Genomic DNA, 21,404 nt, shown 5'->3' with positions numbered 1-21,404 from the left:
CAGTTGTAATTCCTGATGGGTGCTGTGGAATCTAGCTTCATTCTAGAAGTATTTTGGTTATTTTAAGATTGAATGTCTGAGCAACCAAAATAGATTTTTGTTTGCTTGTTTTCTTCTAATGAAGTGAAAAATCCTTTGAATTTCATACCTAGAAATTATTACTGTTGCAATCAGGAGCACTGTTCTAGGTGTTAGGGAAAAGCAGTGAACAGAACAGACAACACTTCTTGCTCCCATGGAGTTTGCATTCTCATGGGACAAGACAAAAAATAAATGTGTCAGGTAATGGTAGGTGCTATTTAGAAAATAAAGCAGGGTTGCTGACAAGAGTGATGGTAGAATAGAATGCTAAATAGGTGAAGTGGTTGGCATATTCTAGCAACAGGAAGGAAGCCCTTGTGGCTGGAGCTGACTAAACAAGGGGGAGTGTGTTAGAAAATGAGATCAAAGAGATCTATAACAAAACTGTGTTGAGCTTTGAATTCCTCGTGAAGAATTTTGGATCTTATTTAGAACGAAATGAGAAGCCAATGGAGAGGGGGCGCCTGGGTGACTGAGTCGGTTAAGTGTCTGACTTCGGCTCTTGTCATTATCTCACAGTTCGTGAGTTTGAGCCCTGCGTTGGGATCTGTGCTGACAGCTCAGAGCCTGGCACCTGCTTTGGATTCTGTGTCTCTCTCTCTGCCCCTCCCCCGCTCATGCTCTCTCTCTGTCTCTCTCTCAAATGAACATAAAAAACAAAATTGTTTTTAACTTAAAAAAAAAGTCAGTGGAGTTTTTTTTTTTTAGCAGAGGTGTGACATGTTATGGCTTTCCTTTTGAAGTGATCAGGCTAGCTTCTTTGTAGACTGTAAGAGGTTGAGAATGGCAGCCAGGGGAACAGATAAGGCTATGGTGATAATCCAGGTAGAAGACGATGTTGGCCTAAACCAAGATGGTGCTGTGGAGGTGGTGGAAAGCAGTTGTATTCTAGATATATTTTGAAGGTACAGCTGACACAATTGATGATAGATTGGATATGAAGTGTGAGGGAAAGCCAAAGTCAAGTACTTTGCAAGGATGGAATTGCCATTTACTGAAATAGGGTGGAGCCAGCTTTGAGGGGGGCAGGGCATGAGAATCAAGGTTTGGTTTTGGCTGTATTGAGTCTGAGATGCCCAAGAGACACATCCAAGTGCAGTTGTAGAGTAGGTGAATAGATCAATGAGTCTCTCAAATTCAAGAGAAAAGTATTTAAAGTTATTGAACTGGATGAGATTAGGTAGAGGGTAAGTGGGAAAAAAAGTGAAAATACCTATTTTACAAATAGAATTAAACACTGAGGAATGAAGGTGGATGTTCACCATCTGATAATCAGGGAATCAGTGGAGGGGTTAGAAATTAGACTGAAGGGCGCCTGGGTGGCTCAGTCAGTTGAGCATCTGACTTTGGCTCAGGTCATGATCTCACAGTCTGTGATTTCAAGCCCCACGTCGGGCTCTGTGCTAACAGCTCAGAGCCTGGAGCCTGCTTCGGATTCTGTGTCTCCCTCTCTCTCTGCCCCCTGCCCTGCTCACACTCTGTCTCTGTCTCTCAAGAAGTGAATAAACATTAAAAAAAAATTAAGAAATTAGACTGAAGACCCCTGCTTCCTTTTACAGAGCAGGTCATTTTGTTCTAATCCAAGGCCTGCGTATACCATGTTGCACCTGGAAGACCTTAGTGTTTACTTCTTGAGGGAAAGATGCCATCACTCACCAACTTGCAGGCATGTAACTTGATGGTCTCACTAATGTGCACTTTCTCTCTTCTAGTTTACCTACTTTCTTGATAATGTCCTTTTCCTGTTCACTATTCTAATTGGCTTCTTCGATCTGCCCTGATGATATACATCACCTTCTTTACCTATCAGGCCATTATACTTAGCTTACTGAATGTTCTGAAAATACTGAATGCCTTCATTGAGGGGGTGTCAAGTTGAAAAGGTGAGTCAAAAGAAAAAATAGGATAAGGAAAACGTGCAATTACATATTAACAGACATATAAAACATGCAGAATAAATGGCAAATATTGGAGAGATATGTGAACATGAATGTTGAGAGATGGCTAATGCCATGGAGGCCAACACAAAACCAAATGAGGTTTATCAAGAAGGAATTCACAGAGAATGTGAATCTTATGTTTCAGAGAGAAGGGTACATTTTCCAAAGAGTAAACTTCCCTTAATAGATAGAAACAAAGGCTGGGTTGGAAGAGGGAATTGGGAAGCAATATAAATAAATACTGGTGAAAGGAATGTTGGAAAGCCTTGAAGCATACATTTTGTCATTTGAAACTTTTTCAAGATAACCCTGAATGAGAGCTTCTAGAAAAGATTAGAACATGGTCAAAATGTGTAGTTTTAAGAGAACAACTCTCTTTGTCCTTAAGGTAAAGTGTATGAAACATGAGACAATTAGGGAAATGGAAACTGAAAACTCTGGTCTCAGTTACAAATATATGAAAATGGCACAATATACACAGACCTTGAGCATTTTTAAAAACTCACATTCCTTAAACCACAAAAACTAGCTGCTTCAAATCATGGAATCACAGAGTAAATGTTTGTATCCATTATGATTTTTTTTTAATTTTTTAATGTTTGTTTATTTTTTAGAGAGATAGAGCATGAGCAGGGGAGGGGCAGAGAGCGAGGGAGACACAGAATCCAAAGCAGGCTCTAGGCTCCGAGCTCTCACCACAGAGCCTGAGATGGGACTGGAACTCACAAGCCGTGAGATCATGACCTGAGCTGAAGTCAGTTGCTTAACCAACTGAGCCACCCAGGCGCCCCTTGTATCCATTATTATTAAATACTTTTGCAAAGCTCATGGCATCCCAGGGGAGGTACTTCATACACTTAAATTCTCAGCAGTCACCTCCCTGTGTTTCAACTGTGACTAAGCTGACACTAGCTACAGTTTGTGTTTCCTTCTGTTGAAAGAAGGAACTTTGAAGGCAAACACCTCTTCCTCAGTGTAGAGCCACCCTCAGGAGGCAACTAGAACCATCTATTCTGAAGTCTTATTTTAATGGTTATTTATTAATTAATTAATTTATTTATTTCGGTGATGTTAACATACAGTGTTATATTAGTTTCAGGTATGCAATATAGTGATTCAACAATTCTATACATTACTCAGTGCTCATGAAGGTAAGTGTACTTCACCCATCTCACCCATCCCCCCACCCACCTCCCCTCTGGTAACCACCTGTTTGTTTATATAGTTAAAAGTCTGTTTTTCGGGTTGTCTCTTTTTTTCCCCCTTTGTTCTTTTGTTTCGTTTTTTAAGTTCCACACGTGAATGAAATCATATGGCTTTAATAGTTATTTAAATAAATGAAAGTCATTCACTTATATCACAGATATAGTGTAATGTCAGAATCATAATATAGATTTCAGCTGTACAATTGCTGTATTTAAGAGCTGTGTTGCCACCCCAGAAAAGGTTTTTTTTTTTTAATTTTAAACCCAAATTAGTTAACATATAGCATAATAATTTCAGGAATAGAATTTAGTGATTCATCACTTACATGTAACGCCTAGTGCTCACCCCAACAAGTGTCCTCCTTAATGTCCCTTGCTCATTTAGCCTATCCTCCTACCCAACACCCCACCAGCAACCCTCAGTTTGTTCTCTGTATTTAAGAGTCGCTTATGGTTTGTTTTCCTTTCTGTTTTTATGTTATTTTTGTTTCCCTTCCCTTATGTCCATTTGTTTTGTATCTTAAATTCCACATATTAGTGAAATCATATGCTACTTATCTTTCTCTGACTGACTTATTTCGCTTGGAATAATACACTCTAGTTCCATCTACATTGTTATAAATGGCAAGATTTCATTCTTTTGGATCACCAAGTAATATTCCATTGTATACATATATACATTCAAGAGTGGCTGCACCAGCTTGCATTTCCACCAGCAGTGCAAAAGAGATCCTCTTTCTCTGCATCCTCGCCAACATCTGTGGTTGCCTGAGTTGTTAACGTTAGCCATTCTGACAGGGGTGAGGTGGTATCTCACTGTGGTTTTGATTTGTATTTCCCTGATGATGAGTGATGTTGAGCATTTTTTCATGTGTCGGTGGCCGTCTGGATGTCTTCTTTGGAAAAGTGTCTATTCGTGTCTTTTGCCCATTTCTTCACTGGATTATTTGTGTTTTTGGGTGCTGAGTTTGATTAAGTTCTTTATAGATTTTGGATACTAACTATCTGATATGTCATTTGCAAATACCTTCTCCCATTCTGTCGGTTGCCTTTTAGTTTTACTGATTGTTTCCTTTTCTGTGCAGAAGCTTTTTATCTTAATGAGGTCCAAATAGTTCATTTTTGCTTTTGTTTTCCTTGCCTCTGGAAACATGTCAAGAAGTTTCTGCAGCCGAGGTCAAAGAAGTTGTTGCCTGTTTTCTCCTCTAGGATTTTGATGGCTTCCTGTCTTACATTTAGGTCTTTCATCCATTTTGAGTTTATTTTTGTGTATGGTGTAAGAAACTGCTCCAAGTTCATTCTTCTGCACGTTGCAGTCCAGTTTTCCCAACACTGTTTGCTGAAGAGACTGTCTTTTTTCCATCGGATATTCTTTCCTGCTTTGTCAAAGATTAGCTGGCCATATGTTTGTGGGTCCATTTCTGGGTTCTCTATTCTGTTCCATTGCGTCTGTTCTTGTGCCAGTACCATACCGTCTTGATGATTGCAGCTTTGTAGTATGGCTTGAAGTCTGGAATTGTGATGCCTCCAACTTTGGTTTTCTTTTTCAGTATCGCTTTGGCTGTTTGAGGTCTTTTCTGGCTCCATACAAATTTTAGGATTGTTTGTTCTAGTTCTGTGAAGAATACTGGTATTATTTGGATAGGGATTGCTCAGAAAAGTTTTAAAGCAAGGATGAGTAGTACCAGGCCATATATGTCAAAATCTTATGGCTGTTATTGTCATCTTAGACTATGGGGAGGACCCTGGATAGTTTTCCCAAATGTTCATGTCTTGACCTCTCAGGTGTCTGTGTTGTTAGGATCTCAGCTATTCTCTTCATCTAAAAGACATTTCTAGGTTGCCTTCAAAATAGAGGCATCAACTACTGGATTTTTCTCTGAACACACTACCTTTTGGAACTGCAATGTGATCCTTCAGGGCCTCCTTCTGCCACGAAATACTGGCTGGGGGTGGGGGGGGAGCGGTGGTGATAGTGGTGGAAGCATTCAATTAAGTGATGAGCCAGTGTCATCTCTCTGGAGGACCCCAGCTTCCCTTAAAACCGGTGGCGAAGCTTGTACCCAGTATAAGGTAATGAAGTATAGCCGAGAACCATGTAGTAATTATCTTTTATCCCTCGAAGATCTCAGAGATTTGTGTCCCGTTTCTCTGTCCTGTTACGGAGTATAGTGAAAGCAACAAATTTTGGAGACAAAGGGACCTGGCTTTGGTCTTAGCGGGGCCACCGCCAGAACTACAGCCACTTTTGTGTTTTCCTGTAATGTATAGTGTGCTGTGACTGATTGGACTTAAGTATGCACAACATTGGGGATTAACAGTTGACACATAAGCAGGTAGTTACTTCAAGTCAACTTTTAGGAAAATCCTGTTTTGCGCAAGTATTAACACAGGGGATGGCGACGATTCTGGGCTCGGAAACGCCCTTTTTCCACTTAGCTTTTGGAAAAGGAACTTAAGGCCGAAAGGAGGTCTAACGCCCACCAGCGGGCACCGCCCCCTCTTAGCCCCACCCCTACCAAGGCCCCGCGTCCTTGCTATTGGTTCCTTTCGCTGCGCCGTCCGTTGCCGTGGAGACCAAGGCTATGGCAACCAGGAGAAGCCAAACTTGGTCCTTCCTCTGGAACCGCGAGGGCTGCAGGACAAGGGGCTGGACTCCGCGCGGAGTTCATGGCGCTCTACGAGCTTTTCTCTCATCCGGTGGAGCGCGGTTACCGCGCGGGGCTCTGCTCCAAGGCCGCGTTGTTCCTGCTGCTGGCCGCCGTGCTCACGTACATCCCGCCGCTGCTGGTGGCCTTCCGGAGCCACGGTGAGCTTGCCCGCGGCCGCTGAGCGCACAGTTCCCCGCGGCCCGCTGTGCCGGTGCCCGCCTTCGTGACCTCCCCATTGCCCTCTCCATCTCAGGGCTTTGGCTGAAGCGGAGCAGCTACGAAGAGCAGCCGACCGTGCGCTTCCAGCACCAGGTGCTACTCGTGGCCCTGCTGGGACCCGATCACGGCGGGTTCCTGGCCTGGAGCACGTTCCCCGCCTTCAACCGACTGCAGGGGGATCACCTGCGCGTCCCGCTGGTTTCGGTAAGTGGTTCTCCCTCAGGCCTAGAGGCCCACCGGGACTGGGAGAGGGTGGCGGGGGGAGGGTGAGCGGGCCCGGCCTGGGGAAGCCCAGCTTGGGTCTTAAGGGTCGTGAACCCACGAAAATTGTGTACACAGGCACATTGGCCTGTGTATATGTTTAATTTCCCGGGAAGTGACTCTGTTGACTCATTTGACTTCAAGCAGTCCGCAACCCCAAGAAAGTTAGCCACTGCTGTTAGCATGTGTCCTACACAGAGACCCGAAGCCTGGGGATAGCCTGTGTCTCGTACCCGTCATTTCCGTGGGCCTGGCCTGATGGATGAGTGGTCGCGAAAATTCCTTTATGAATCACAAAGGCCGAAAGGTGTTCTTATTAATTACCCCACTGTGTCGCTGCATTTGTGCATCGTCCCAGAGACCGGCAAGGGCATGCATTTTTAATGCAGACTTGACACGTGGAAGCCGAGGCGCTCATTGGTCAAGCGACCTCCCCAGAATGTGCGGGGGCCCAGTCCCGCCTCCCTGGATTTGTAAGGGTGGCTGCTGCTCCATTTTGCAGCTGTCCAGGATGAAAAGGAAACATTTTACTGTCTGTAATTTAGTATTTGGTTCAGGATGAGTGTTTCCTCTACATTCACCCCCTTTCTGCTCATTTTCTGAAAACATTTTCCTTTAGAAGTATAAAAATTCTATTTTTTCTTCCAAAGTTGAATCTCTTTACCTCCAAAATTTTTTTTAATCTTATTGGACATATGAATAACAACAAACAAAATATGAATTCAGATTGTTTTTTTCTGATTACTTTAAATTTTCATATTTTTTTCTGGTGGTAAACATGCATGCTCATTGTAAAATATTAAAGAATTACAAGTATATATAATGACAAAATTAAAGGTACATGTTAGGCATATGTATACTTGTTAATTAACCTTATTCTTTTTAAAATCTGCATGGTATTTCACAATATGGAATAACTGTAATGGATTTAACAATTCTCTCTTGGTGAATGTTTGATGTGCTTTTACTTTTTCACTGTTAGAATACTGCAGTGAACAAGATTTTGAGTAAATCTTGCACCTTTAAACATCAAATTGTGAGGAATTGGAATACAAGCTGTTTGTTGAAATTGTTATCAGTAAACATAAAACTAACCAAGGAAATAATTACTAAATCCAGTGAAATAAAAAGTAAGGAAAAAGGAGAAAGGTAAAGGATTTACTTAGTCATAATTATGGGAACACTGAATATAGATTGACTAACCAAAATGAGAGTTAAACTCAGTTGAGGAGTGGAGGGCAGAAAACTAACCTTTCATCTCTCCTTGTGGCAAGTCAATAGAGAATGCCCAACACTGAGAAATACAGAAGTGCCTGTGCCAATGTTATTTAAAGACATGGAGATACATGTCTACATAATCAGTAAATGAGATGAAAATATTTGCCATGGGGCTGGAAGTCTGCTGCGTTTTGTAACAAGCATTGTGGAACACCTTTGATTCTTTAAATGATCAGGTATTTTAAATTAATTTTAGAGGCATCATCTGGGAGGCTCAGTCGGTTAGGCGTCAGACATCGGCTCAGGTCATGATCTCACAGTTGGTGGGTTCGAGCCCCACATCGGGCTCTCTGCTCTCAGCATGGAACCCGCTTTGGATTCTCTGTCTGCCTCTCTATCTCTGTCCCTTCCCCATATCTGTTTCCAAATTGCATTCTCCGTCTCTCAAAAATAAATAATAAAAACATAAAAAAATTACCAGATGGGATTAAAAAATTGATTTTAAAACATAGAACTGGAGTAGGAGATAAATCTCCTTCAGTAACTCCTCACTAATCATTACATGTTGCCCATTTTTTATTCTTACTGGAGATGATAATGCCTGTGGAGAAGGGTGACTATGGATGAGAGGCTGTGTCAAGATGTGCTTACTTTTCACTGTATACCCACTGTATTTCTCGTGTTCCACATGCATGTGATTACTTTCCAAAAGTGGAAGCAAAAGCGTTGTTTATTCCAAACAAAAAATTAACTTGCTCGTTTTACTTTAGATTAGTATTCCCTGTCTTTTAAGTTTTTGGTAGAAGATTTTTTTCATCACATTTGTGTATTCCTCTCTATCATACTCCCTGGTTACTTGAGTCTAAGAATTAATTAAGAAAACTTAAAAATAATCATGAAAACGAGGATACAACATTAGGTTTTATTCATTTGTTCATCCACCAGCTGACTGACTTCCCCAACTGACTGCTAGTTAGCGAGGCTCTTATCTCTGTAACCGGAAACTACTCCCTCCACAGCACTGCTCATGTTCCCCCTGCTTCGACAATTTTTCATCCACGAAACCAAAACAATCTCTTATTTTTATGGTGCCCAGAACTATTAATCCTTTTTAATACCAGGTAATTTTACACTATGTAACACAAAGCCAAAGCTCCTTTTTCCTAGTCTTTCTTTTCCCTCCATTCCAGGCCAGTGTCTATAAGTAATCTATGAGTATGTCATCTGTGTTCTTTCTCAGTAAATGATTTGCTTCATTCTAGCTGAGCCCTTGGTTTGAGAATAATTTCCAATCATAAGATATAAATCAATGAGCTAGAAGATATAGTGCAAGTACAGATCTCAACAGCAACTCAACAAATAAACTCATTAGGAATAAGCTTAACAAGAAATGTACAAGATCTATGTAAATAAAAAGACTGGTGAATGACACAAAAGAGATCAAAAGAATGGTGATTTCTGTCATACTCTTGGATAGGAAAATTCAACATCATAAAGATACCTCTTCTCCCTTGGTTAATCTATACTTTCAATGCATTTTCAATGAAAACATAACAGTTTGGAGGGATAGACAGAAACTCTAGGACAAAGAGAAGGGTAATACAAGGAGAATAGCTCTATCAGATAATAAACTATACGTTAAGGCCATAATAAGTAAAGCAGTGTGGTTTGAAGAACTTGTATAAAAAGTATAGAAAAGGACTCATATATCATAAAGGTGGCATTTTAAATCAGTGACAAAAGCTGACTTACATAATAAAATGGTGTAGGGACAACTGGGAAGCCATATGGAAAAAGTTAAAATGGAGCCAGGGCTCAGACTCTACACCAGAATTAAAGTCCAGACAGATAAAAATTCAATTTAAAATGTGAAATAAGGGGCACCTGGGTGGCTCAGTCGGTTAAGCCTCCAACTTCGGCTCAGGTCATGATCTCACGGTTCGTGAGTTGGAGCCCCGCGTCAGGCTCTGTGCTGACAGCTCAGAGCCTGGAGCCTGCTTCAGAGTCGGTGTCTCCCCTCCCTTGGCCCCTCCTCCACTCATATTCTGTCTTTCTCTGTCAAAAATAAACATGAAAAAAAATTTTAATGAAATAATAAAAGTAATGAAACAAATGGTGGGCGAAAGCTTTTATATCTTGGAATAGGAAAGGTTATTCGAAGTGTGACATTAAATCTAGAAGCCATAAAAGAAACTTTTGGGTAAATTCAACTCTATAAAAATAAAAATAATTTTTTAAAACTATTGGCATGGTAAAACCATAAGCACAGTCAAAACACAAATGACAACTAGGAAAAAGTTTTATTATTTGTATCACTTGTAAAAAGCTCCTTTCCCTAACATAAAGTGCCTACAGATCTATAATTAAAAGACCAAGCACCCACTAGAAAAACAAACAAAGAATGTAAACAGTTCAGAGAAAAGGAAACACATTTGACTCTTAAATATATGAAATCACACGCACGATTAGAGAAATGCAAAGAATATATTGAGATGCCATTTTTTAATCTATCAAATAGGCAAAAATTGAAGTGTGACAACACCGTGGTCAAGACATAGGGAAGTGTGTGAGCACTTTCGTATGCCACTGATGGGAGTGTAGATTGGAACAACCTCTTTGAAGGAATACATGTCCTTATTTATCAAAATTACAGATGGACAGGCCTGCTTCAGGCCTGCTTCAAGCCTCCTTCCATTTCCAGCGAGGTACCCTAGGTTTGTGCACACATGTGAAACGAGTTATGTAAAAAGTTGCTTATTGCAGCATTGTTTGTAATTAGGTAAACAACCCATGTAGTAATAGAAGACTCAGCAAAGAAATTGTGGTACATCTGCCCAGTGGAATGTTGCATAGCTTTTTTTTTTTTTTTAAAGTTTATTTAGTTTGAGAGAGAGTTCCTGTGCAAGTGGGGGAAGGGCAGAGAGAGACTCCCAAGCAAGCTCCATCCTGGGCTCATTCTCAAGAATCATGAGATCTTGACCTGAGCCAAAATCAAGAGTCCTAGGCTTAACTAACTGAGCCCAGGTGCCCGGCATAGCTATTTTTTAAGTTATTATTTTTTTAATTTTTTTTAAATATTTGTTTATTTTTGAGAGAGAGAGAGAGAGAGAGAGAGAGAGAGAGACAGAGTGTGAGCGGGGGGAGGGACAGAGACAGGGGAAGATACAGAATCTGAAGCAAGCTCCAGACTCTGAGCTGTCAGCACAGAGCCCAACGCAGGGCTCGAACTCATAAACCGTGAGACCATGACCTGAGCCAAAGTCGGATGCTCAACCAACTGAGCCACCCAGGCGCCCCTAAGTTGTTTATTATTATTATTATTATTGTTATTATTATTATTATTATTAGAGAGAGAGAGAGAGAGAGTGCATGCATGCACACACACAAGTTGGGGAGGGACAGAGAAAGAGGAAGAAAGAATCCCAAGCAGGCTACACTCTAAAGCAGGTTTGACACGGGGCTCGAGCCCACCAACTGTGAGGTCATGACCTGAGTTGACATCACGAGTCAGACGCTCAACGAACTGAGCCACCCAGGCACCCCTAGCTATTTTTTTAATGAAGTGGATCTCTGTATATTGAATTGCCTCCAAAAGAAATTGGTAAGTACAAAAACCAAAAATTATATATTGTAAGCTTCCATTGATATAAAAATAATAGAAAAAATAGCAACATATGTGTGTGTGGTTGTATACACATATACACACATGCATGTTCTTTCTCTGGAAGGATTCAAAAGACACAACATTGATTGCTCTGGGGAAGGAATTAAGTAGCTAAGGTTAGGATGGGAGAGAAACTTTTTCACTATATATTCTTTTGCTGTATACCCTTTTACCTTTTAAATTTTGTACGATAAGAGTGTAATACATATTCCAGATATTTAGACTATAACGACAACAATTTTTAAAGGAAAAAATTTAGAAAGTGCCCAAGTAAGGCAAAAACAAACCAAAAACAATAACAGCTTCTAAGTATATAAAGTGACACAGCCGCTTTGGAAAATAGTTTGCAGTTCCTCAAAAAGTTAAACTAGAATTACCGTATTTTCTAGCACCTACATGCCTAGGTATATGTGTACCCAAGAGAATTGAAGACCTATAGCTACACAAAAACTCATGCACAAATGTTCATAGAGGCTTTATTTCTAATAGCAAAAAACCCAACCCAAATGTCCATCAACAAATGAATGGATAAACGAAATGTGTTATAGCCATACAATGGAACATTATTCAACCACAGAAAGGAAGGTTCAGCGTGGATGAACCTTCAAAACATGCTAAGTGAAAGAATCCAACCACAAAACAGCACAGCGTATGATTCCATTTATATTAAATGTTCAGAATAGACAAATCTGTAGAGACAGAAATTAGGATTCCACAGGCTTGGGGAATTGGGGGAGGGGAGAGATGGGTAGTGACTCATGTGCTTGGGGTTCCTTTTCTGGATGAAGAAAATATTTTGAAATTGGAACTTAGATAGTGGTCATAGTTGCACAACTTTTGAATATCCTAAAATCTACTGAATTGTATATTTTATCATATGTGAACTAAGTCTCAGTTTTGTTTTAAAGCAGATGGGTGATCTTATGGTAATACACCAGGGAAGCAGTGGTTTTAGGTCAAGGTTTGACCAAATGCTGGGGAGTGGCTTTGTGGTTGCTAATTTGGGAAAATGCCTCAGCAGTCAGAAACGGCCTTGCTTCTCCTTTTGGTCAGATCACCTTGCACGGCGTCTCTAAAGTCCCTATGCTTTCAAAGTCTGAGTTTCTTGTTGTTGCTATTGTTGCTAATGACAGAAGGAAAAAAAAAAAGCACAGGGTGACCTCTCTCTTCAATAAGGTGAAGGTGACTTAGCTCTTTAAGGCATGTGTGGACCCATAGAATATGGGGGCTGAAGGCTATAAAGGGATTCAGGAAGGTGAGTGGAGAGCATCATGCGTTTGAGATACCCTTTTTGTTTTCACATCTCTCAAATCAAAATCTGTCCTCTCTAAGGTATCTTACAATAGCTGCTGCCGGGAGACAGGTTTGGCATAGTCCTCATTGCCTACCCATGTGCAAACATCAGATGTGCCAGGGTCAAAACTTCCAGAAGGGACAACGGCATCTTGAAAGAAAACCCCAGCAACAATAATTAAACATTATCTTAACCCTGAGAACCAAATGTTGGCCATTTGGAAGGTTCAAGAGGCACTTAAAAATAGGCTAGCTCTACATAACTTTTAAAATTTGTATTTGAGGGAGAGAGAGAGAGAGCACGCATGTGAGCTGGGAAGAGGGGCAGAGGGAGAGAGAGAGGCTAATTTTAAGCAGGCTTCATACTGAGCATAGAGCCCAACGCGGGGCTGGGATCATGACCTGAGCTGAAACCAAGAGTTGGATGTTCAACTAACTGAACCACCAAAGCGCCCCATAATTTTAAAGCCTGCTTAAGGGGGCACCTGGGTGGCGCAGTCGGTTAAGCGTCCGACTTCAGCCAGGTCACCATCTCGCGGTCTGTGAGTTCGAGCCCCGCGTCAGGCTGTGGGCTGATGGCTCAGAGCCTGGAGCCTGTTTCCGATTCTGTGTGTCTCCCTCTCTCTCTGCCCCTCCCCCGTTCGTGCTCTGTCTCTCTCTGTCCCAAAAATAAATAAACGTTGAAAAAAAAAATAAAAATAAAAAATAAAGCCTGCTTAAGAGCCCAGACCAATGGATTTTAGTTAATTTTTATTTTTTTTTATTTTTTTTCAACGTTTTTTATTTATTTTTGGGACAGAGAGAGACAGAGCATGAGCAGGGGAGGGGCAGAGAGAGAGGGAGACACAGAATCGGAAACAGGCTCCAGGCTCCGAGCCATCAGCCCAGAGCCTGACGCGGGGCTCGAACTCCCGGACCGCGAGATCGTGACCTGGCTGAAGTCGGACGCCTAACCGACTGCGCCACCCAGGCGCCCCATTTTTTAAAAAATATTATATCAGAAAAAAAATTTTATTGGGGCACCTGGATGGCTCAGTCGGTTAAGCGTCTGACTTTGGCCCAGGTCATGATCTTGCGGTCGGTGAGTTGGAACCCCGCATCAGGCTCTGTGCTGACATCTCAGAGTCTGAAGCCTGCTTCGGATTCTGTGTCTCCCTCTCTCTCTCCCCTCCCCACTCACACTCTGTCTCTCTCTCTCTGCCTCTCAAAACTGAATAAACGTTAAAAAATTTTTTAAAAATATTTTACCAAAAGACGAAATTACATAGAAAAGCATGGCTAACATTGAGTCACAAAGTGATGCAAGAGTATCAAAATGTAAAGAAGTTTTAGAAATCCCTAGATCAATTTATTATGTATATATATGTATATGTATATACATGTATAGTATATATACATATAATAATATACATATATATGTATGTACATATATATAAATAAGTATATACATATATATTGTTTTATTTGAGAGAGAGTGGGTGAGCAGGGAAGAGGGGCAGAGAGAGAGAATCTTAAGCAGGCTTCACACTCAGCACCGAGCCTGACGTCGGCCTCAATTCCACGATCCTGGGATCATGACCTGAGTGGAAATCAAGAGTCAGACACTCGACTGACCAAGCCATCCAGGTGCCCGTATAATAGGTGCTAGGATATAAAGTAACGGTGCATTTTATAATTGTTGGTATCTTAGGTTCATTGAAATGCAGGTAGCAAGGATTTGATGAGTCTAGGGGCCATAAAGTATTGGTCCCTACTTGGCTGGAGACCGAAAGACTGTGCCAAAGAATATTTTCAACATTAAAAGAAAAAAATGAAACACCTAATGATGACAAGTAATACAGCACGATGGACACTGGTATACACTAAGAAATTAAACTTGGGGCACCTGGCTCGCTCAGTTGGTACTCCATGCAACTCTTGATCGTGAGTTTGAGCCCCACATTGGGTATAGAGATTACTTAAACATAAAATCCTTTGAAAAAAATTAATAAATTAACCTTTGATGAAAGAATTTGATATGAAAGAATTAAAAGGTATGAAAGCAAACAGGGGCCTAACAAAATTCCAACAAGCCATCAATACTGTAGAATCTCCGATGGGGAAAATGTTACAAGTTGGAGCCCTCCGGAAGTAATGGCAGTGATTAAATTTACAGCAACTCGCACAGTCAGGTGGTGTGCATGTCAGTGGGTCTTGTTCCGCTCCACACCCATCCTCCTCCACCCTGCCTTGTCCTGCTCTCTGAGTTGCTGAAAACCACATCCTCCTTTGCCCACTGGCTCTCTGTGAGGCTCGGCCTGTAGGAGGCATGATGAGCTTATTTCTGGGAGTGGGAGAAAACTTGAAACTGCAACCAGAGGGAAGAACCATTGCCCGGGTTAAGCAAACCGAAGGAAGAAGTCTCCAGCCTTATTGATTCCCTCTGGTGGGTTCTTTCTTCCAGGCTCCTGAGGTCTGGGTCCCAGCTGCTTGAGGTAATGCCAGCCTCTTCCCTTCCTTCTGCAGACCTAGGTGTGGTGCTGCTTCCTGCCGTCACCCTAACTTGGTACTCCCCTCCTGCCTTTCTGATCCTCTAATACCTTTGTTACTAATTATTCCCTGTACTACACTCCCTCTGTTAAAGTTATTGTTTACTTTTGTTTCTGTCTTCCTGATTGGCCCCAGATGGATCTAGGCACACTGATGAGAATTGACTAAACCTACCAATGCCTGCATTTATCTCATCTAGTATATTTGTATTGATTTCACATATATCCTAAAGGATTATCCTGCTTTAACCACCAGAAATCTTTAAAATTAGGGTTCTTTTTTTAAAAAAGTTTATAATGTTTATTTATTTTTTTGAGAGACAGAGAGAGAGAGAGAGAGTGGGGGAGGGGCAGAGAGAGAGGGAGTCACAGAATCCAAAGCAGGCTCCACACCATCAGTGCAAAGCCTGATGTGGGGCTCAAACCCACAAACTGTGAGATCATGACCTGAGTCGAAGTCAGACGCTTAACGGACCGAGCCACCCAGGCGCCCCTGAAATTAAGGTTCTTGTGGGCTATTGTAGAAGGAGCACTAAATAGAGCCTGTAAATCTAAGTCCTAGCCCCAGTTCTGTCACTGGGTCCCATACCCTTTCTTAGCCTCGATGTAATACTGTAAAGAGCTCTTTTTAATTATTGCTAATTTTTACTATAGCTGAGGTATGCAGAGGAATCAGATGGGACAATCAATGGATATACATATTGCTTCAAATTGCACATATGCCTTGTAAAAATAAGGTACTGGTGTAATTTATGAATTCTCTCAGCCAAACACACCAATTGGGTTTTAGATACTAACCTTGAACTTGTGTTAAAGAAGTATTAGCTCTCTGAATGCCTGCCTTTAGACCTGTTGCACGTGTGTTAAGCTTGATTTGAACTCAGCGGAATGAAATGGTGGATGTCATCAGTGGTCCAATTGCTGGCACAAAAATGCAGCCCACCCTGCCCACCCTGCGGGGGTGTCAGCCAGACCTGGCGGCGGGCACTTGTGGGAGATGCAGTGCATACATCATTCATTCACCCCCCTGCTGCCTTGGCCTCAGCCTCCGCCTCCCTCCTCACCCACTCGGCGGCACTGGCCTCGTCGCTCCCTTAAGCACTGACCCACTTTGCACACAGCGCACAGCGCGGAGCGGGTGAACTTTGTCAGCAGGGATCACTCTTACCCCAGATATTTCTGTGCCTCATCACCTCACTTCATTCCAGCCTCCCACAGTCAGATATTCCTGAAAATTTCCTGTAAAAAATGGCTGTGAAATCCTACCCTGTCATTCTTTCATTTCAGCCTATTTTATCTCTCTTTGTGGCACTTACCACATTTATTTGTTTAGTGATTTATCTTCTGCCTCCCTGGCCGGGAACAAAAGCGCCATTAGGGTAAGGAGTTCATCTGTTTTGGTTGCCATTATATTCCCAGCACCCGACAGTGCCTGGCACCTAGTAGGCCCCTAAAAAAATACTTGACAAAGTAACGTGTGAATTTAACAGGCAGACACTAAATTATTCCCCGGTGTCAGATCCCTGTCCTGTGTGAACTTGAAGCAGAAGTGTGTGCACAGACAGAACACAGACTTACAAACTTTGATGCTGGCTTTTTGCAAAAAGATTTGTCCTACCCAACGTTTTCCCCTTGAGTGTTTGGTTTTTTAAGTCTGGGCGTTTTAGTCCTAGAAAGAGGACAAGATTCTAAGTCAAAGATGAGGTTTCAAATCCAGTCTTTACCACTACTAGCCACACATAACAAACCCCTCCATCTCCCTGAACCTCAATTTTCTTGTCCATACAGTGGGGATAATACTCGCTCTGCTTCCCTCAGTCTTTATTGTAAAAATCAAATAAAAAATGCATTTCTGTCCCCCCCCACACTGTGTTGGGGTCTGGATTCTTCTAGCAACTCATCCCAGCCACTCTCCTGTCCTGCAAGTGGAGACGTTTGATCTTTGTCTTCCTCTCCAATCCTAAGATCCAGAAGGCAGGGGTCCACTACATAGAGTTAACACGACTTTGTCTCGCCAGTCTTCCCAACCAAAGAAAATTCACGGGAAGACAAGGCAGCCTGTTCCCCATCCTACTCAAAATTGCTAATACCTCATTGCCTCAGCGACTTGATTGCCAGCCTTGTAACAGATATCTCTCCCCTACACCTGTGAAGCTGATGGAACAAGACAGAGAAAACAGAATCCGACAGAAGAGAGAGAGGGTAGGCTTCTCTGTCACAAGGCCTAGGATAAGGACATTATTGTCTAGAAGGAAAGACATGATTGAAAGGTCCTGAAAACTGAGCTGGCTTCATCTCAAACAACCGTAGTAGCCCGAAAAAGAACAAAGAATCTCTTCCTTGCATGGTAGTAATGGCAGAAAGCAAAATGAATGTGTTCACAGAGCATGCAGATGAGAATGTTGATATACCATAGTAGAATCTTTCTGAGGACCTACAGGGGAAAAGGGTCACTTGTAGCAACAGGATCCAGAGCTGTGCCAAGGAATCGTGTCACAATGATCTTATTTCAGTGACCATCTTCCCGGTTACTCATTTTAGGGTCACTATGGGGTGGGACTATGGGAGGTGAGGCCGGATTCTGGTGTTTTTTATGAGCCGTCATTTGCCTTTTTCCTTCCTTAGGTCTCTGTTTTCCCTACTTGCATGTCCATAATTTGTAAATCATCTGTGTAGTTTTAATGCCTCACTGATTTTACATAGCTTCCTTTTTCATTGCGTTGATTGGTACTAAAAGAGGCACTCAGCTTCCAAGCCCCGACATCAATGATGAGAACGAGGTCCAGTATCGATAGTCTAAAGCAAAGACGCTCGTGGTTAAACAAAGTATAAGTAGAGCTCGGTGGTTTTCTTCTGAGTCTGTTTGGGGGAATGCGTAACGAGGAAGATTCATTTCTTTTCTATTTAAAACAATTTTTTTAATGTTTATTTTACTTTTGAGAGAGAGAGCAAGAGTACAAGCAGGGGAGGGGCAGAGAGAGAGGGAGACAGAGGATCGGAAGCAGGCTCCGCACTGACAGCACAGAGCCTGATGCGAGGCTCGAACTCACAAACTGTGAGATCATGACCTGAGCCAAAGTCGGATGCTCAACCAACTGAGCCACCCAGCTCCCCTTTTTTCTATTTTAAAAAGCTGACTTCTAGGGGCGCCTGGGTGGCTCAGTCGGTTAAGCGCCCGACTTCGGCTCAGGTCATGATCTCATAGTTTGTGAGTTCGAACCTCGCGTCGGGCTCTGTGCTGACAGCTCGGAGCCTGGAGCCTGCTTCACATTCTGTGTCTCCCTCTCTCTCTGCCCCTTCCCTGCTCATGCTCTGTCTCTCTCTGTCTCAAAAATAAATAAACATTAAAAAAATTTTTTTTAAATAAAAATAAAAAGCTGACTTCTAGAGAAGCAGAAGGCAATTCTAATGTGCTATTTAAATATTCCATGTAAACTCAAGATGTGTTTCCAAAGAAAAAAGAACACGCCAGCAGCACAACAAACCAAAAAGATCAAAGGAGACAACGAAAAAAGAAAAATGCCATCCCGGTGCTGTTGATCTTGCCGCTTCAAGCTCCTCTTCAGTTTGAGAAGCACTAGTATGAAAGCTCGGGGGCCACGCACATGGCGTCTCTTTCCCTGATATTGATCCATTTATACCCATTTATTCCTTTGTTTCTTTTGGTGGGGGAGATAAATCCTGTGAATAGCAAAGGAATGGGTCACGTGTACAACAGTGGCTTCTTCCCAGACTCATTAAGGACCAGGGTCACTGGCCCTCTTGGGTTTCCTAGACTCGAGAAGAAGACAAGAACCAGGATGGGAAAATGGATGTGTTACATTTTAAACTGGAGCTTCCTCTGCAGTCCACGGAACATGTTCTTGGTGTGCAGCTCATCTTGACTTTCTCCTACCGATTGCACGTGAGTCCATTCCTTGCAGCAGCCCGTCCCCTCCCTTTTGTCTTTTAATAGAACGGAGCCCTCTCCCTGATCTCTAGGAAAACTCACGCTGCACAAGGCTCTATTATGAGGTGTAGTTTGGGGTTTAATTGAGGGAAATCGAATGCTTCTCATTGGGGTCCTATTAATGTAGGTGAGCTGCTAAGACGCTCAGAGGGTTTTCTGGGCGGGGTGCTTCCTGCGTGGCTAACCCTGGTGTTTAAGGGACTAGTAGGCAGCAACCACAGACAGGGATGCTGGGAACGCAGAGCCTTCCGATGTGACTGAAATGGCTATCGTCTCTCCTTGTGATGATTTCAGAGGATGTCGACATTCGTGATGCAGAGCATGGCGTTTCTCCAGTCCTCCTTTGCTGTGCCAGGGTCCCAGCTCTATGTGAACGGAGACCTGAGGCTGCAGCAGAAGCATCCCCTAAGCTGCGGTGGCCTCGACGTTCGGTACAACGTAAGGGTGCTTTTTACTGTCCACCTCTTTTGTTTCTCTCTGTTACCGTTTCCCAAGTTCTTTGAAGAGGGAGGACATGAAAGTTGGAAATAGCATTTTTCTGTGGGTGGCACAGAAGAGGATTTCTGAGGAATTCTTGCCATGAATTCTTTCAAAACATAGAGACAGATACACCTGTATTTGTATCTAAAAAGAGGGGGGGATGTGTCTTTAAGAACTAAACTGCGTGTTGTTTTTGGGTGCCCGTGTGCACACACACGGCATATTCCAAGCGGTGTTTTGCAGTTCGTGTAAAACAGTGGGGGAATCATACTAACCACCGTTTATTAAGCACATAACATATGCCAGCCCTGCGTTAAGAGGCTTAAATATATCATCTCATTGAATCATGACAGCAGCCTCGTGAGACGCCTGCTCCTGTCATTTCCCAGCTCTGCAGCCTCTTGTCCTATCACGGTCCCCCTGGCTGCTTTCTAGCCACACGGGCCCTCTTGCTGTTCCTCAAGCCTGCAAAAGGAAGTTCCGGCCCCCCCGCCCCCCCAGGTTATGCACTTGGCCTTTCCCTCTGCCAAGTGTCCACACAGCCTGCTCTGCTACTGCATTCGGGTCCCTGCTGGAATATCCCTGAGCACAGTCCTTCCCTGACACTCATTCTCCTCCCTGCCCACCACTCCACACCCAGATTTCTTTTCTGTACTTCCACTGGAAATGTCGAAGATCTGTTTTCAGTTCTTTGCTAGCTGTTTTTCCCCAGTGGCAAAAGCACTGACATCTTCTATACTGTCACTCCAGTACCTAAAACAGGGCCTGGCACACTGAAAGCACTCAGACAGACTTGTTGAAAGACTGCACTCTCCTTTCACACATGAGGAAACTGGGGCGGATAGAGACTAATGAATTTTCCCCAAATCCTGCTGCTTGTAAATAACAGAACCATGAACTGTCTCTCCGGGGCTGGAACTCATGCATATGATCGCTCATGACTAACCTTTCTTTTACCACATGGGGGGCCACATAAGTTGAGCTGCTCTACTTTTGAAAATGAAATTCAGTGTTACCAGTTATTACAGGCATAAACCAGGACTGTTCCAGATAAATGTATTTATGGTCACTTTAGCCATAATCAATATAAGTTAAAAAAAAGAAAAGGAGGGGGACTATAAGATATAAACCTTTTTTTTTTAAGCTTATTTATTTTGAGAGAGAGAGAGAGAGAGAGCAGGCATGCACCAGCAGGGGAGGGGCAGAGAGAGAGAGGGAGAGAATCCCAAGCACGCTCAGCAACGTCGGCTCAGCACAGAACCCAACACGGTGCTGAAGACTGCAGCTGAGTCTGACACTCAACCGACTGAGCCACCCAGGCACCCCAAGATATAAACATTTTATATGAAGGTTTATATAGTAGCATATGTCAACAGGAATGTGATATTAGAAGGCAGGAGATCGTTTCCTTCTTCAAAGGATCAGATGTTTATTATTTGTACTTTATCCTATTTCCATTTCTACACTTAAAAGATAAATTACAGAGCATTCAAGGAAGAGCAAGAAAAAGACAAAGGGGTTGAAAATATGGTCTCCTTAAAAAATGTAAGGAATTACTGCTCCCCTTGGAATAGAGAGGGGTATTTTATAACTAGCTGTAAAACCTGTGAAAGGTGGGTATTGACCCCTGTTTCTATCCCTGCAAAAGGGAAGACTGAACATAGATTATTTAATTTTTTTTTTCAACATTTATTTATTTTTGGGACAGAGAGACAGAGCATGAACGGGGGAGGGGCAGAGAGAGAGGGAGACACAGAATCGGAAACAGGCTCCAGGCTCTGAGCCATCAGCCCAGAGCCTGACGCGGGGCTCGAACTCACGGACCGCGAGATCGTGACCTGGCTGAAGTCGGACGCTTAACCGACTGTGCCACCCAGGCGCCCCTGAACATAGATGATTTAAATTATTAGGGTGG

The 21,404-nt window shown here is 42.7% G+C and overlaps 1 protein-coding gene and 1 long non-coding RNA gene across 3 annotated transcripts in view; both read left to right on the top strand.

Annotated features, from left to right (window-relative positions):
• The first annotated feature begins 1,115 nt into the window (after positions 1-1,115).
• On the top strand, positions 1,116-3,291 carry LOC121009810 (uncharacterized). Of its 2 annotated transcripts, none has more exons than XR_005780834.1 (3): positions 1,116-1,268; positions 1,667-1,964; positions 3,115-3,291. It is a non-coding gene; the product is annotated as an uncharacterized LOC121009810 (long non-coding RNA). The 2 variants fall into 2 exon arrangements; XR_005780833.1 differs by having other exon boundaries at positions 1,641-1,964.
• Positions 3,292-4,777: 1,486 nt separating this feature from the next.
• TMEM231 (transmembrane protein 231) overlaps positions 4,778-21,404 on the top strand; it is a 20,800-nt gene continuing 4,173 nt past the window's right edge. The window contains exons 1-4 of the mRNA XM_040443160.1: positions 4,778-6,035; positions 6,131-6,300; positions 18,836-18,964; positions 19,304-19,447. Of these exons, the coding sequence (XP_040299094.1) occupies positions 5,897-6,035; positions 6,131-6,300; positions 18,836-18,964; positions 19,304-19,447 (582 nt within the window). The 5' untranslated portion in view covers positions 4,778-5,896. The remainder of the gene's footprint in view (positions 6,036-6,130; positions 6,301-18,835; positions 18,965-19,303; positions 19,448-21,404) is intronic.

Source organism: Herpailurus yagouaroundi, unplaced genomic scaffold (assembly GCF_014898765.1).
Source record: "Herpailurus yagouaroundi ecotype Mexico unplaced genomic scaffold, PumYag 190, whole genome shotgun sequence".
In the NCBI taxonomy this organism is placed as follows: domain Eukaryota; kingdom Metazoa; phylum Chordata; class Mammalia; order Carnivora; family Felidae; genus Herpailurus; species Herpailurus yagouaroundi.
Note: the sequence above shows the minus strand (reverse complement) of the source record. Positions and strands in the feature narration are given on the sequence as shown.